The sequence below is a fragment of the Manis pentadactyla genome, chromosome 1, assembly GCF_030020395.1.
Source record: "Manis pentadactyla isolate mManPen7 chromosome 1, mManPen7.hap1, whole genome shotgun sequence".
NCBI classification, from domain to species: Eukaryota; Metazoa; Chordata; class Mammalia; order Pholidota; family Manidae; genus Manis; species Manis pentadactyla.
In genome coordinates, this window is record NC_080019.1 from 70,833,138 (window position 1) to 70,847,870 (window position 14,733).

At 36.7% G+C, this 14,733-nt stretch overlaps 1 protein-coding gene across 3 annotated transcripts in view; it reads left to right on the forward strand.

The window, feature by feature from the left end:
* Window positions 1-14,733, forward strand: part of ATR (ATR serine/threonine kinase) — a 142,396-nt gene that overhangs the window by 13,348 nt on the left and 114,315 nt on the right. For 2 of the 3 annotated variants that reach the window (XM_036877351.2, XM_036877350.2), the window contains exons 4-11: window positions 7,495-8,372; window positions 9,161-9,339; window positions 9,823-10,014; window positions 11,368-11,558; window positions 12,043-12,195; window positions 12,846-13,038; window positions 13,323-13,585; window positions 14,495-14,685. In XM_036877351.2, coding sequence (XP_036733246.2) covers window positions 7,495-8,372; window positions 9,161-9,339; window positions 9,823-10,014; window positions 11,368-11,558; window positions 12,043-12,195; window positions 12,846-13,038; window positions 13,323-13,585; window positions 14,495-14,685 — 2,240 coding nt within the window. Of the gene's footprint in view, window positions 1-7,494; window positions 8,373-9,160; window positions 9,340-9,822; window positions 10,038-11,367; window positions 11,559-12,042; window positions 12,196-12,845; window positions 13,039-13,322; window positions 13,586-14,494; window positions 14,686-14,733 lie in introns of those variants that run through there. The other variant, XM_036877354.2, reaches the window with a different exon arrangement.

A 14,733-nucleotide genomic window follows, 5' to 3' on the forward strand; every position in this document is an offset into this window, starting at 1 on the left:
TATTTACCACACTTTCTTTATCCATTCATCTACTGATATACCCTTAGGTTGCTTCCATTTCTTGGCTGTTGTAAGTAGTGCTGCAATAAACATAGGGGGGCATATGTCTTTTTGAAACTGGGCTCCTATGTTCTTGGGGTAAATTCCTAGGAGTGGAATTCCTGGGTCAAATGGTATTTCTATTTTGAGTTTTTTGAGGAATCTCCATACTGCTATCCTCAATGGTTGAACTAATTTACATTCCCACCAGCAGTGTAGGAGGGTTCCCCTTTCTCTACATCCTTGCCAACATTTGTTGTTGTTTGTTTTTTGGATGGTGGCGATCCTTACTGGTGTGAGGTGATATCTCATTGTGGTTTTAATTTGCATTTCTCCAATGACTAGCGATGTGGAACATATTTTCATGTGTCTGTTAGTCATCTGAATTTCTTCTTTGGAGAACTGTCTCCTCAATTCCTCTGACCATTTTTTGGTTGGATTATTTACTTTTTGTTTGTTGAGGTACACGAGCTCTTTATATATTTTGGATGTCAACCCTTTATCGAATATGTCATTTATAAATATATTCTCCCATACTGTAGGATGCCTTTTTGTTCTATTGGTGGTGTCCTTTGCTGTACACAAGCTTTTCAGTTTGATGTAGTCCCACTTGTTTATTTTTGCTTTTGTTTCTCTTGTCTGGGGAGATATGTTCATGAAGAAGTCGCTCATGTTTATGTCCAAGAGATTTTTGTCTATGTTTTTTTCTAAGAGTTTAATGGTTTCATGACTTACATTAAGGTCTTTGATCCATTTCAAATTTACTTTTGTGTATGGGGTTAGACAGTGATCCAGTTCATTCTTTTACATGTAGCTGTCCAGTTTTGCCAGCACCATCTATTGAAGAGACTCTCATTTCCCCATGGTATGTCCATGGCTCCTTTATTGTATATTAATTGACCATATATGTTTGGGTTAATGTCTGGAGTCTCTAATCTGTTCCACTGGTCTGTGGCTCTGTTCTTGTGCCAGTACCAAATTGTCTTGATTACTGTGGCTTTGTAGTAGAGCTTGAAGTTGGGAGCAAATCCCCCCCACTTTAGTCTTCCTTCTCAAGGTTGCTTTGGCTATTCGGGGTCTTTGGTGTTTCCATACGAATTTTGAACTATTTGTTCCAGTTCGTTGAAGAATGCTGTTGGTAATTTGATAGGGATTGCATCAAATCTCTATATTGCTTTGGGTAGGATGGCCATTTTGACGATACTAATTCTTCCTAGCCAAGAGCATGGGATGAGTTTCCATTTATTAGTGTCCTCTTTAATTTCTCTTAAGAGTGTCTCAGTGCCTCAGCTTCTTTGTATTCCTCTTCTCTAGTTTCTATTTCATTTATTGTCTCCTCTACCATATCCAACCTTCTTTTAATACCCTCCATCATGCTCTTCAACAATTGGATCTCTGACCTGAATTCATTCCTGAGTTCTTGGATGTCTTTCCGTACCTCCATTAGCATGTTGATGATTTTTATTTTGAACTCCCTTTCAGAAAGAGTCACGAGGTCCATATCATTTAAATCTTTCTCTGGAGTTGTATCAATAATCTGGAGTTGTATCAATAATTTTACTCTGGACCAGGTTCCTTTGGCATTTCATATTTGTATATGGCGCCCTCTAGTGTCCAGAAGCTCTATTCTGCAGCTGCTCAGCCCCTGAAGCAATGTCGGGGGTTACAGGAGAGCCGTGTTGGTGCCTGTGGGGAGGAAAGAGCTGTTACCCGCTTCCCGGCTGCTGTGCCTGTCTCCACTGCCTGAACCAGTGGGCTGAGCACACAGATGTAAACTTCTGTCCCAGAGCAGCCAGATATGGATCCATGCTTTCCACAAGCAGCCGGAATCCCAGTCTCCCTAGGAACTCCGCCTGTCCCAGCTTTCCAACCCCGTAATCAGAAGAGTATGATGAAAGCACCATGAAATGTAGGTTTGTGCTCCCAGCGCAGATCTCTGGAGCTAGGTATTCAGCAGTCCCAGGCGTCCAACTCCCTCCCTGATCAGTTTCTCTTCCTCCCGCGGGTGAGCTGGGGTGGGGGAAGGGCTCAGATCCCGCCAAGCCACAGCTCTGGTACGTTACCCCGTTCTGTGAGGTCTGCTCTTTTCTCCAGGTGTGTGCAGTCTTGCGCCGTCCTCTTTCCTGTTGCTCTCTCAGGATTAGTTGAGCCAAGTATATTTTCTAATTGTGTCCAGTTTTAGGAGGAAGCCTCTGTCTCTCCTCTCACGCCGCCATCTTTAATGCATCTCTTAAGAGTATCTTGTAGTTTTCAGGGTATAGGTCTTTCACTTCCTTGGTTAGGTTTATTCCTAGGTATTTTATTCTTTTAGATGCAATTGTGAATGGAATTGTTTTCCTGATTTCTCTTTCTGTTAGTTCATCATTAGTGTATAAGAAAGCAACAGCTTTCTGTGTATTAATTTTGTATACTGCAACTTTGCTGAATTCAGGTATTAGTTCTAGTAGTTTTGGAAAGGAGTCCTTAGGGGTTTTTATGTACAATATCATGTCATCTGCAAGTACTGACAGTTTGACTTCTTCTTTACCAATCTGGATTCCTTGTGTTTCTTTGTTTTGTCTGATTGCCGTGGCCAGGACCTCCTGTACTATGTTGAATAACAGTGGGGAGAGTGGGCATCCCTGTCTTCTTCCCAATCTTAAAGGAAAAGCTTTCAGCTTCTTGCTGTTAAGTATGATGTTGGCTGTGGGTTTGTTGTATATGGCCTTTATTATGTTGAGGTACTTGCCCTCTATGCCCATTTTGTTGAGAGTTTTTATCATGAATGGATGTTGAATTTTTTCAAATGCTTTTTCAGCATCTATGGAAATGATCATGTGGTTTCTGTCCTTCTTTTTGTTGATGTGGTGGATGATGTTGGATTTTCGAATGTTGTACCATCCTTGCATCCCTGAGATGAATCCCACTTGACCATGGTGTATGATCCTCTTGATGTATTTTTGAATTCGGTTTGCTAATATTTTGTTGAGTATTTTTGCATCTATGTTCCTCAGGGATATTGGTCTGTAATTTTCTTTTTTGGTGGGGTCTTAGCCTGGTTTTGGTATTAGAGTGATGTTGGCTTCATAGAATGAGTTTGGGAGTATTCTGTCCTCTTCTATGTTTTGGAAAACTAAGGAGAATGGGTATTATGTCTTCTCTATATGTCTGGTAAAATTCAGCAGTGAATCCACCTGGTCTGGGAATTTTGTTCTTGGGTAGTTTTTTGATTACCGATTCAATTTCTTTGCTGGTAATTGTCTATTTAGATTTTCTGTTTCTTCCTTGGTCAGTATTGGATGGTTGTATTTTTCTAGGAAGTTGTCCATTTCTTCTAGGTTTTCCAGCTTGTTAGCATATAGATTTTCATAGTATTTTCTAGTAATTGTATTTCTGTAGTGCCCATCGTGATTTTTCCTTGCTCATTTCTGATTCTGTTTATGTATGTAGATTCTCTTTTTCTCTTAATAAGTCTGGCTAGGGACTTATCTATTTTGTTTATTTTTTCAAAGAACCAGATCTTGGTTTCATTGATTTTTTTCTATTGTTTTATTCTTCTCAATTTTATTTATTTCTTCTCTGATCTTTATTATGTCCCTCCTTCTGCTGACTATAGGCCTCATTTGTTCTTCTTTTCCCAGTTTCAGTAATTTTAGACTATTCATTTGGGATTGTTCTTCCTTCTTTAAATAGACCTGTGTTGCTATATACTTTCCTCTTAAAACTGCCTTCGCTGCGTCCCACAGAAGTTGGGGCTTTATGGTCTTGTTGTCATTTGTCTCCATATATTGCTTGATCTCTGTTTTAATTTGGTTATTGATCCATTGATTATTTAGGAGCATGTTGTTAAGCCTCCATGTGTTTGTGAGCCTTTTTGTTTTCTTTGTACAATTTAGTTCTAGTTTTATACTTTTGTCATCTGAGAAGTTGGTTGGTGGAATTTCAATCTTTTTGAATCTACTGAGGCTCTTTTTGTGGCATAGTATGTGGTCTATTCTGGAAAATGTTCCATGTGCACTTGAGAAGAATGTGTATCCTGCTGCTTTTGTATGTATAGTTCTGTAGATGTCTGTTAAGTGCATCTGTTCTAGTGTGTTGTTCAGTGCCTCTGTGTCCTTACTTATTTTCTGTCTGGTGGATCTGTCCTTTGGAGGGAATGGTGTGTTGACGTCTCCTAGAACGAATGCATTGCATTCTATTTCCTCCTTTAATTCTGTTAGTATTTGTTTCACATATGTTGGTGCTCCTGTATTGGGTGCATATATATTTGTAATGGTTATATCCTCTTGTTGGACTGACCCCTTAATCATTATCTAATGTCCTTCTTTATTTCTTGTTACTTTCTTTGTTTTGAAGTCTATTTTGTCTAATACACGTACTGCGACACCTGCTTTTTTCTTCCTATTGTTTGCATGAAATATATTTTTCCATTCCTTGTCTTTTAGTCTGTGTATGTCTTTGGGTTTGAGGTGAGTCTCTTGGAAGCAAGGGTCTTGCTTTTTTATCCATTCTATTACTCTGTGTCTTTTGATTGGTGCATTCAGTCCATTTACATTTAGGGTGATTATCGAAAGATATGTACTTATTGCCATTGCAGTCTTTAGATTTGTGGTTACCAAAAGGTCAATGGTAGCTTCTTTACTATCTAACTGTCTAACTTAACTCTCTTATTAAGCTATTATAAACACAGTCTGATGATTCTTTATTTCTCTCCCTTCTTATTTCTCCTCCTCCATTCTTTAAATGTTAGGTGTTTTATTCTGTACTCTTTTGTATTTCCTTTGCCTGCTTTTGTGAGTAGCTGACTTTATTTTTTGCCTTTAGTTAGTGTTTGGTTGGTCTGCTTTCTTTGGTGTGATTTTATTGTCTCTGGTGACATCTATTTAGCCTTAGGAGTGCTTCTGTCTAGAGCAGTCCCTTTACAATATCCTGTAGAGGTGGTTTGTCGGAGGTAAATTCCCTCAACTTTAGCTTGTCTAGGAATTGTTTAATCCCTCCTTCATATTTAAATGATAATCATGCTGGATACAGTATTCTTGGTTTAAGGCCCTTCAGTTTTATTGCATTAAATACATCAAGCCATTCTCTTCTGGCTTGTAAGGTTTCTGTTGAGAAGTCTGGTGATAGCCTGATGGGTTTTCCTTTGTAGGTGACCTTTTTTCTCTCTCTGGCTGCCTTTAATACTCTGTCCTTGTCTTTGATCTTTGCCAATTTAATTATTATGTGTCTTGGTGTTGTCCTCCTTGGGTTCCTTGTGTTGGGAGTTCTGTGGGCTTCCATGGTCTGAGAGACTATTTCTTCCCCCGAGTTTGGGGAAATTTTCAGCAATTATTTCTTCAAGGACACTTTTCTCTCTCTATCCCTTTTTCTCTCTCTTATTCTGGTACTCTTATAATGCGAATATTGTTCCATTTGGATTGGTCACACAGTTCTCTTAATATTCTTTCATTCCTGGAGATCCTTTTATCTCTCTCTGTCTCAGCTTCTCTGTATTCTTGTTCTCTGATTTCTATTGCATTAACGGCCTCTTGCACCTCATCCAGTCTGCTCTTGGGTACTTCCAGAGATTGTTTTATTTCTGTGTTCTCCCTCCCTACTTTCTCCTTTAGCTCTTGCTTATTTCTCTGCAGGTGCATCAGCATCATTATCACCTTTATTTTGAATTCTTTTTCATGAAGATTGGTTAAATCTATCTCCCCAGGCTCTCTCTCGGGGGTTATCTCGGTAATTCTGGACTGGACCAAATTCTTCTGCCTTTTCATGGCGATAGAGGTAGGCAGGTAGCGCATGTGTCAACTGGGAGACCAAAGTCCTTTCCTGTTTGCTGGTCACCTTGCCCTTCTCTGCTGCCTGTGTCGGTTACCTGCACTCCTGGAGCAGCCTCCGGATTAATCCCCTAAGCTGCTGTGGGTGGGGTCGGCATGAGGGTAGCCCAGAGTCCTGCGGGGGTTGGCATGCACGCCGGGTGTGCTCTCCTGTGAGAGCGGCACCCCCCTTGCACCTTGCCCCAGTTTCTTCTGCCTGTGCTGGGGTAGCTGCACGCTGGCGGTGGCCTTTGAGTCTGGTCTGGACAGCTACATGCCAGGAGGAGATTCTGGGTGGCTGCCGGGGTTGCAGCTGCACCCCGGCTGCTGTGTTGCCACCCTGGGTATGCATGGCTGCTCCTGGGCTGCTCCACCACCGCTGTGGGTGCGTGCAGCCACTCTCTGGCTACTGGCCCACTGTGTCGGAGGCCATGCCGGCTGGGGGAACTACTGGCAGTCTGCTTATCGCTGTGAGGGGCTTCAGGGCTGCGTTGCCACTCAGAGGGCTGGGGCGCTTGTTGCTCCTCAGGATTCCCAGCCTACGGGGCTGATTGTGCCAGGATATTTCTGTCCAGCTGTTAAGCCCCTGTCCCTTTAAGAGTTTCAAAAAGCACTTGCTTTTCTTTTGTCCCAGGGGAGCCTGTCACAGGGACGTGCTTGCATGTTTTGCTTTTCCGTTTCTCTAATATCCAGCATACCATGCAGTGTGTGTCTTTGTTCACGGTTCGAATTACTAGAGCTGGTTGTTTAACAGTCTTGGGCTTTCACTCCCTCCCCGCTCTGACTCCTTTCTTCCTGCTGGGGAGCTGGGGTGGGGGGAGCGTTCGGGTCCTGCCGGGCTGTGGCTTGGATCTTACCCCCTTTGTCAGATGCTGTGTTCTCGCAGATGTAGATGTAGCCTGGCTATTGTACTGTATCCACTGATTTCTCTTTTAGGAATAGTTGTATTTGTTGTATTTTCAAAAATATGTATGGTTTTGGGAGGAGATTTCTGCCGCCCTACTCACGCCACCATCTTGGCCCCTCCCTCTGCTACACTGATTTTTAAAGAATAGGTCATGACCCTTTAGTAGGCTTATGAAGCTGAAATACAGTGCAATAGAAAATAGTACATTTATATGTAGTAAGAATAAGTACTGTTTTGTGCAACTTTTGTTTCAAGTATTTAAATAAAGTAAATATGCATATCTGTACTGGGTCATGATATAAAATGTATCTTTTAGTTGTCGTCAGAAAGTTTGAGAAACTATAAGATTCATGAGGACAGGACTGTGACTGATTTGTTCTGTGTTCCTTGTGGCCACTTAATAAATATTTGCTGAAGTGTGATAAGAACTACCATTTATCAAACTTCAGACACTAAGCTGAGAATTTCATATATATTATCTTACTTGATCATCATGGCAACCCAGAAAATAGATGTCATCACTCCTCTTCTGTAGATGAATTACAGAGATTTAGAGAAATAAAAATTTCATACAACTAGTAAGTGAACAGCTAACACCTTGTCTGACTCCAAAATTGGTATTAAAAATTATTATGTGTTTCTATTGTGTAGGGAGGGTTTTAGACTATTTTGCCAATGAAGTTTATATTTAAAAATAAATCATCAAGCATTTAGCAAATTAGCACTTATGATATATTTAATATCTCTTTTTTGATTATTTCCAAGAATTCAGTAACTGGATCATAACAAGACTTCTACAAATAGCAGCAACTCCATCCTGCCATATGTTACACAAAAAAATCTGTGAAGTCATCTGCTCATTATTATTTCTTTTTAAAAGCAAGAGTCCTTCTATTTTTGGAGTACTGACAAAGGAATTACTGCATCTTTTTGAAGACTTGATTTGCCTCCACAGAAGAAATGCAGTGGGACAGTCTGTGGAATGGCCAGTTATAGTAAGCAGATTTTTAAGTCAATTAGATGGACTTGTGGGATATTTACAGCCAGCTCCTCTGCAGTTGATGAACATGCAGAATGTGGAATTTATTGAAGTCACCTTATTAACAGTTCTTACCCGCATTATTGCAATTGTGTTTTTTAGAAGGCAGGAACTCTTACTTTGGCAGATAGGTTGTGTTCTGCTGGAGCGTGGTAGTCCAAAAGTTAAATCCTTAGCAATTAGCCTTGTAACTGAACTCCATGGGCTTGGAGGATTGCCTGCACAACCAGCCAGTACTTTTTTCAGCTCACTTTTGGAATTATTGAAACATCTTGTAGAGATGGATGTTGACCAGTTGAAACTCTATGAAGAGCCACTGTCAAAGCTGATAAAGTCACTATTCCCCTTTGAAGCAGAAGCTTATAGAAATATTCAACCTGTCTATTTAAATATGCTGCTGGAAAAACTCTGTGTCATGTTTGAAGATGGTGTGCTTATGCGGCTTAAGTCTGATTTGTTAAAAGCAGCTTTGTGCCACTTACTGCAGTATTTCCTCAAATATGTGCCAGCTGGGTATGAATCTGCTTTACAAGTCAGGAAGATTTACGTGAGAAATATTTATAGAGCTCTTGTGGATGTGCTCGGAGTTCAGGAAGATGCAAAGGTAAGTCATTTTTAACTTTACTTGTTAAATATGTGTTTTGTTCATAATTTAAGTGTACACATGTATGTAAGATGTAATAATGAGAAAACAATCTTTATAAGTCATGTACATTCAGAATGGAATAATTTTCATAATCTACTTTGGGTTTTTACTTTGATTTCAGAAGGATTTGTTGACTAAGTTGGTAATGGATTACCAGTGGAATAGAATATCTAAAGTAGAACTTGTGAAGTGTAAGCATGGTGTTACATTATTAATTAAAAGGGAGCCAGTTAGTTATCAACTCAATTGCATAAATTTGAGCACTCACATAGATTTTATCTTTGACAGGTTATAATCAGTCACGTATAGAAAACCTGTGACAAGGCCAAATTATGCCTGTCTCCTATTAAGGCTGTGGGACATAGGCAGTACAATAAAATAGTCAGATATACAGTAGCTTTATTTAGTTTATCTGTAAGTCTTGCTGAATTTGTAGGATGAAAGAAGTTAGCAATTCCCTTATAGAATTTTTTTTATGGCATTTTGAAAGAGGGAAAAGCTAGGTTATAGAGAGAAGGATCTGTTGTAACCCTTTGAAGACTATGGAACCATAGTTCTAGATATAGAACTATACATGTGTACACTGTGACATAACATAGATTAATTTAGATCTTTGTTTTTCATGATGAGACTCCAAAAATAGTTTACCTTATTAGAAAACTTATAATGTAATGCATTTTTGCTGTTTATGAGTGATATAAGCTTACTTTCTAACATAGTTTTTGAAATTATTTTTTCTTTCTCAGTATTTATTGGGGCCACTTTATGCAACCTTAAAAATGGAAAGTATGGAAATCATTGAGGAGGCTCAGTGTCAAATTCAACAGGAAAACCTGAGCAGTAATAGTCACGGATTATCACCCAAAAGGTGTCGACTCAGCTCATCTCTAAACTCTTCCAAAAGAGCATCAAAAGAGACTGAGGAGTATGACCTTCATTAACTTTGTTTTTAGTCATTTAATAGAACTTCATTGCCTTAAAAAAAATCACCTTTAGTTCAGTGCTTTGACTTAAATACACAAATAACATTTGTTCTTTCTAAAGGTAGTTGAAGGAATGCTTAAAATATTTTAATAGTTCTTGTAGTCTATTCTAGTATGAAAGATTTTATAGCTAAATATGGTTACTTAAAAGACTTTTTAAGTCTTTACTTGCCTGTCTGATTTAACTTTGAAATATATGAAAAAACTCTGAGACTACGTCTGTCAGCATTTTAAAAAAATGTTAACAAACTTTTTGTAATGTGGCCAAAGAATTCCCATATTTCAGCTAGTCCTGGAAGTTGTTTTAAATCTATCTTGGTGTAAATTTCAGTAGTTGGCATTACATGTTATCTTTTACACATTTTTCACATTGGAACCAAATTTATATTAATATGCATATCTTTGTACTTTGTAATTAATTGCAGAATTAAACATGTGGATATGAACAAAAAGGGCATATTATGGAGTGCACTGAAACAGAAAGCAGAATCCCTTCAGATTTTCCTTGAATACAGTAATCAAAAGACTCCTGTTATTGAGGCTTTAGAAGGAATCACTCTTGTCTTACAACTGACTGCTCTGTGTACTGTTCATTGTTCTCATCAGAAAATGAACTGGTAAAACAACTTGTATTTTCTGGGTGGGTTTCCTGTAATAAATTTGGATTTATTGTCTTAGGAGACCTCATTATTCACTTAATTTGTGTGACTTTGGCCAACACAACTTTTGAATGAAATAGAAATGTTTTTTATTGAACACATGCTAAATGCTAGGTATTGTGTTAAGTACTATATGTATCTTATTTCATCTTTACAATAGTTCTATGAGGTAAATGCCTATTTTACAAATTAGAAATTGAGGCTGAGGGATAGTGAGGCTTATTGGCTGCAAACTGATCCTAAACACTCCCGGCAAGGGGAGACTGAGGAAAGAGGCAGACCACTCCACATTGGTAGGTGGAAGGTTTAATTAGTAAGGGAACTTATAAGGCTTGTCTGGGGTGCCACAAAATGAATAGATCTTATTTATATAGAGGCCTTAATGGGATTCAGTCATGTATTCAGTCCAGATAGTCTTAACAACACCTTGCTCTCTCAAGGCCATGTTCTTGGAACAGCTCCCACTGTGGGAATGGTAGGCCAGGGTACCTTCCAAAAACAGGGGAGGAGTTCAAGAGCCTCTTATTGCTTGTGCAGCTCAAGGGTACCAGTACCCTTGCACTTGATTACCTCTTCCAAGGTTTTTTTTTGCCTGAAGCCAAAACTAGGTTTCCTGGGCACATGATTACAAAGTAGTAGAACCACATTTTTGAAAGCTGGTGTTCATTCAGACAGACATTTAGTCAAATGGTCATTTCTTTTGATAATAAGTGGGAATTTAGAACTCATTAGAGACATATTTTAGGTTCAGTATTCTCAATATAGGTTAATCTATCAGAAAAAACAAAGTGCAAACCCTCTCTGAAGATTAGTCTTATTTTTACTACCACATTATAGTACAACACTTAATTTTTTATGTGATTCTGTATTTCCTGACTCTTCTAACTAGCCAATAAAAAGCTATAAAGGAGATGTTAAAGAAACTATATTAATTCAGATTGTGTTAAATTTGGAATTTGAGATAACTTGCAGAAACAGCTAGTTAGCTGAAGTCTGCCCTTGTCCTATAATTAAGAAAGTGCTTATCAAGCCAGTTAATTACACAGACATATCTGCCATCATTTTTAAGCCTGGTGATGCCACATTTAAATAGCCTAGATTAATTTTAATTCTAAGTCCTAGGTGTAATTTAGACTGATATAAGATTAAACTTAAAATGATATTTTAATTGATTTGCATATTTACTTTGACTTGATTTTAAAGTTATAAATTAGCTTTATATTCATAATTTCTTTTGACTTACTACAGTATTAGCTTTGACTGTAACACAATTCATTTTAATTCTGTGTCTTAAAAATGCATTAATTGCAGCCATAATTTCAAGGACTGTCAACAGAAATGTATGAAGAAAACTTCAGTGGTGGTAACTTGGATGTCTTTGGATTTTTACAAAAAAGTGCTTAGGAGCTGTAGGAGCTTATTAGAATCTGTTGAAAAACCTGATCTGGAGAAAATTATTGATAAAGTGGTGAAAATATATGATGCTTTGATTTATATTCAAGGTAGGTACAAATAAGCAGTAGATCAAAATAACCTTTAAAGGTGATCAGTATAGAAATAGCCTTTCTCTTTTGCCTAATGCCTAAGGGCCTAAAAGAAATACCCAAAAGTTTTTTCTTAATTTCATTTCCGTTAAGCTTGTCAGTAACTTCTAAGTTCCAAATACATGTGTATAATATTTTGATTTATTATTCTCTTTCAGTCAGTAAAAATTATTTATAATTAAAAAAATTTTTATTGATAGGACAATCTGGTCAATGGTATGATCTTTCTTTTTAAAAATGCTTAGATGCATATTTTTATAGTCATATTTAATTTATTTGGGTTCACCCTCAGATCATCATCTTTATGTCAAGAACCACTGTTTATTGAATGTTCACTGTAATTCCACTAGATGTTTAGAACATTTGTTTTTATTGAAAAGGACCCAGGTAAATATGATTAAGGAAATGTTTATAATTACTCACCTGTTGTATGTTTCTGTAGTAAAAACTTCATTTGAAGATCATATTCTAGAAGATTTATGTGGAATGCTGTCACTTCCATGGATTTATTCCCATTCTAATGATAACTCTTTAAAGCTGACCACATTTGCCAGTGATCTTCTAACATTAAGCCAGAGGATTTCAGATTGCTACTGTAAGTGGTCACAGAATTCTGTGAGTGGTTTGTTTTAACTCATCTCTATATAGGACTTCTTGTACTCTTACACTTGTCATTTCTATTTTTTCAGTAATTGAAGGAGGAGATACGTCTTTAATAATACAAAGAGAAAAAGCTTGTAAAAAGTAACAAATGGTAGCATTGTATATCCTTATCCCTATTCTGCCACATTGTTCTCCACAGATGTTCTAGTTTACATTCATGTTAGTGACATTTGAGAGTCCCCATTGTTTCCCCCACCAACACTTAGCATTGTCAGACTTTAAAATTTTTGATATCTAACTAAAAGAAAAGGGAAAAGATGTCAACAGGGTAACATCTAAAAATCTTTTTTCACTATCTGATGGATTTTCAATTTGCATTTCCCTGATTATCTAAAAGATTGTACATAGACTTTTTTCAGTACCATGCTTTATTTTTGGAAAAAGAGCTCTTACTTAATATTATATGCATTTTAAACATTACTTGACTTTACAAGAATGAAAATGTGTGTATGTGTATATATGTATATTCACACACACATATGTGTATATGTATGTGTATATATATGCACATATATATATACTAGAAATACATATATATCTATATATATTAGAAATCTTATTTAATAATCTTAAATTTTTCAGCACCAGAGGCACAGTCACAATGTGTGTTTCTTCTAACTCTGTTTCCAAGAAGAGTATTCTTTGAATGGAGAACAGCAGTGTACAGCTGGGCACTACAGAGCTCCCATGAAGTAATCCGGGCCAGTTGTGTTAATGGATTTTTCATCTTACTGCAGCAGCAGAATTCTTGTAGCAGAGTTCTCAAGCTTCTTATGTATGTGTTATATTTGATGTCTTTGATACTATATTTGCTAATTTGGAACTATATTTGATGTGTGTAATATTTTAATTTGAATATTACTTGATTGGGAAGATCTTACATGAAAATTTATGTTTATTGATGGATATACAGAGCAAATGTTGCTGTTAGCTTTAGAAATTAAATTTTTCCTTTCTAGGCTTTGTCATATTTAATTTGTTGTACCTTTTACCCAAAATTAAGCAAGACTAGACAATAAGAGAAAGCAAGAAGGTTTAATATTTTCTTTTTCCCTCCAGAGATAAAGTCAAAGATGATTCTGACATTGTCAAGAAAGAATTTGCCTCTGTACTTGGTCAACTTGTCTGTACACTTCATGGCATGTTTTATTTGACAAGTTCTTTAACAGAACCTTTCTCTGAACATGGACATATTGATCTACTCTGTAAGAGCCTAAAAGTCACTTCTCAACATGAATGTTCATCTTCTCGACTAAAAGCTTCTGTTTGCAAGCCATTCCTTTTCTTACTGAAAAAAAAAATATCTAGTCCAGTGAAACTTGGTGAGTGATTTGTTAAATTTATTAATATTTTTAAATCTAAGCTCTCTTTTAAAAATCAATGATAGAATTAGCCTGAAGCCTTAGGAAAATTCAGTGCTCATGTAATGATTATGTATAAATGGGATGTCTGGTATTAGAATGCTTCACAAAACTAACAAGGGAAGTAATTTTTGGATTTTTCAAATGCTCTTGTGATTTGACAGTGTAATGGGGTATAACTCATGTTTGCCAATATTGGTGAGGTTCAATATTCTGTATCATCTTTAGTGATAACAGGGACCTTATTAATGTGTCCCCGGCCACTACCTTGGACCTTCAGAATTTCAAATAGATACTTTGCTAAACTGAGGACTGTAGATTATATCTACTTGGCTACTTTCCAGTGGTAATGACATATGAGTTTGTTGGGAGCATGAGATCTACACAGATACTTGGAAGATCCATTTGTTTGGGTAGAAATTGCAACTTGTTTTCAACTTTTAAAAACAATATATGATAGGTAATTTCTAGGATGCCATAAATCTTGTAAGATTAACAGTAAGGCTAAGATTGCCCTACTTCTCAGTTCTATGGATTAGTGAAATACTCTTTTAAGTTTATCTTGGTAATATAAAATGATCTACAAAATTTAAGTGACTAGTCATTTTAAACTTAAAATTTTCCATAATTTATTTTAGATTGAAATTATTTATAATTTTTTTTAAGTATGAAGTAAATTTAAATTTATAAGTATTCATTTTATCCTCCACAATTCTGTGTGCTCTACAAATTTAAATAATACATATTGACCTTATAAGGCCCCTTAGAATTCTTGTTACTCTATTATTTATTGACAGTATTTTTACAGTAAAATTTCTATATGTAATGTGTTAAATTAGGTATTATATGCTAATTGCTCTTGCCCTTTAGCTTTCATAGATAATCTATATCATCTTTGTAAGCATCTGGATTTTAGAGAAGATGAAACAGATGTAAAAACAGTTCTTGAAACTTTATTAAATTTAATGGAAGATCCAGACAAGGATGTTAGAGTGGCTTTTAGTGGAAATATCAAGCATATCTTGGAATCCTTGGACTCTGAGGATGGATTTATAAAAGAGGTTGATAATTTTTATTTTAAGTATTTGTGTTTTCATAAACTTGGATCT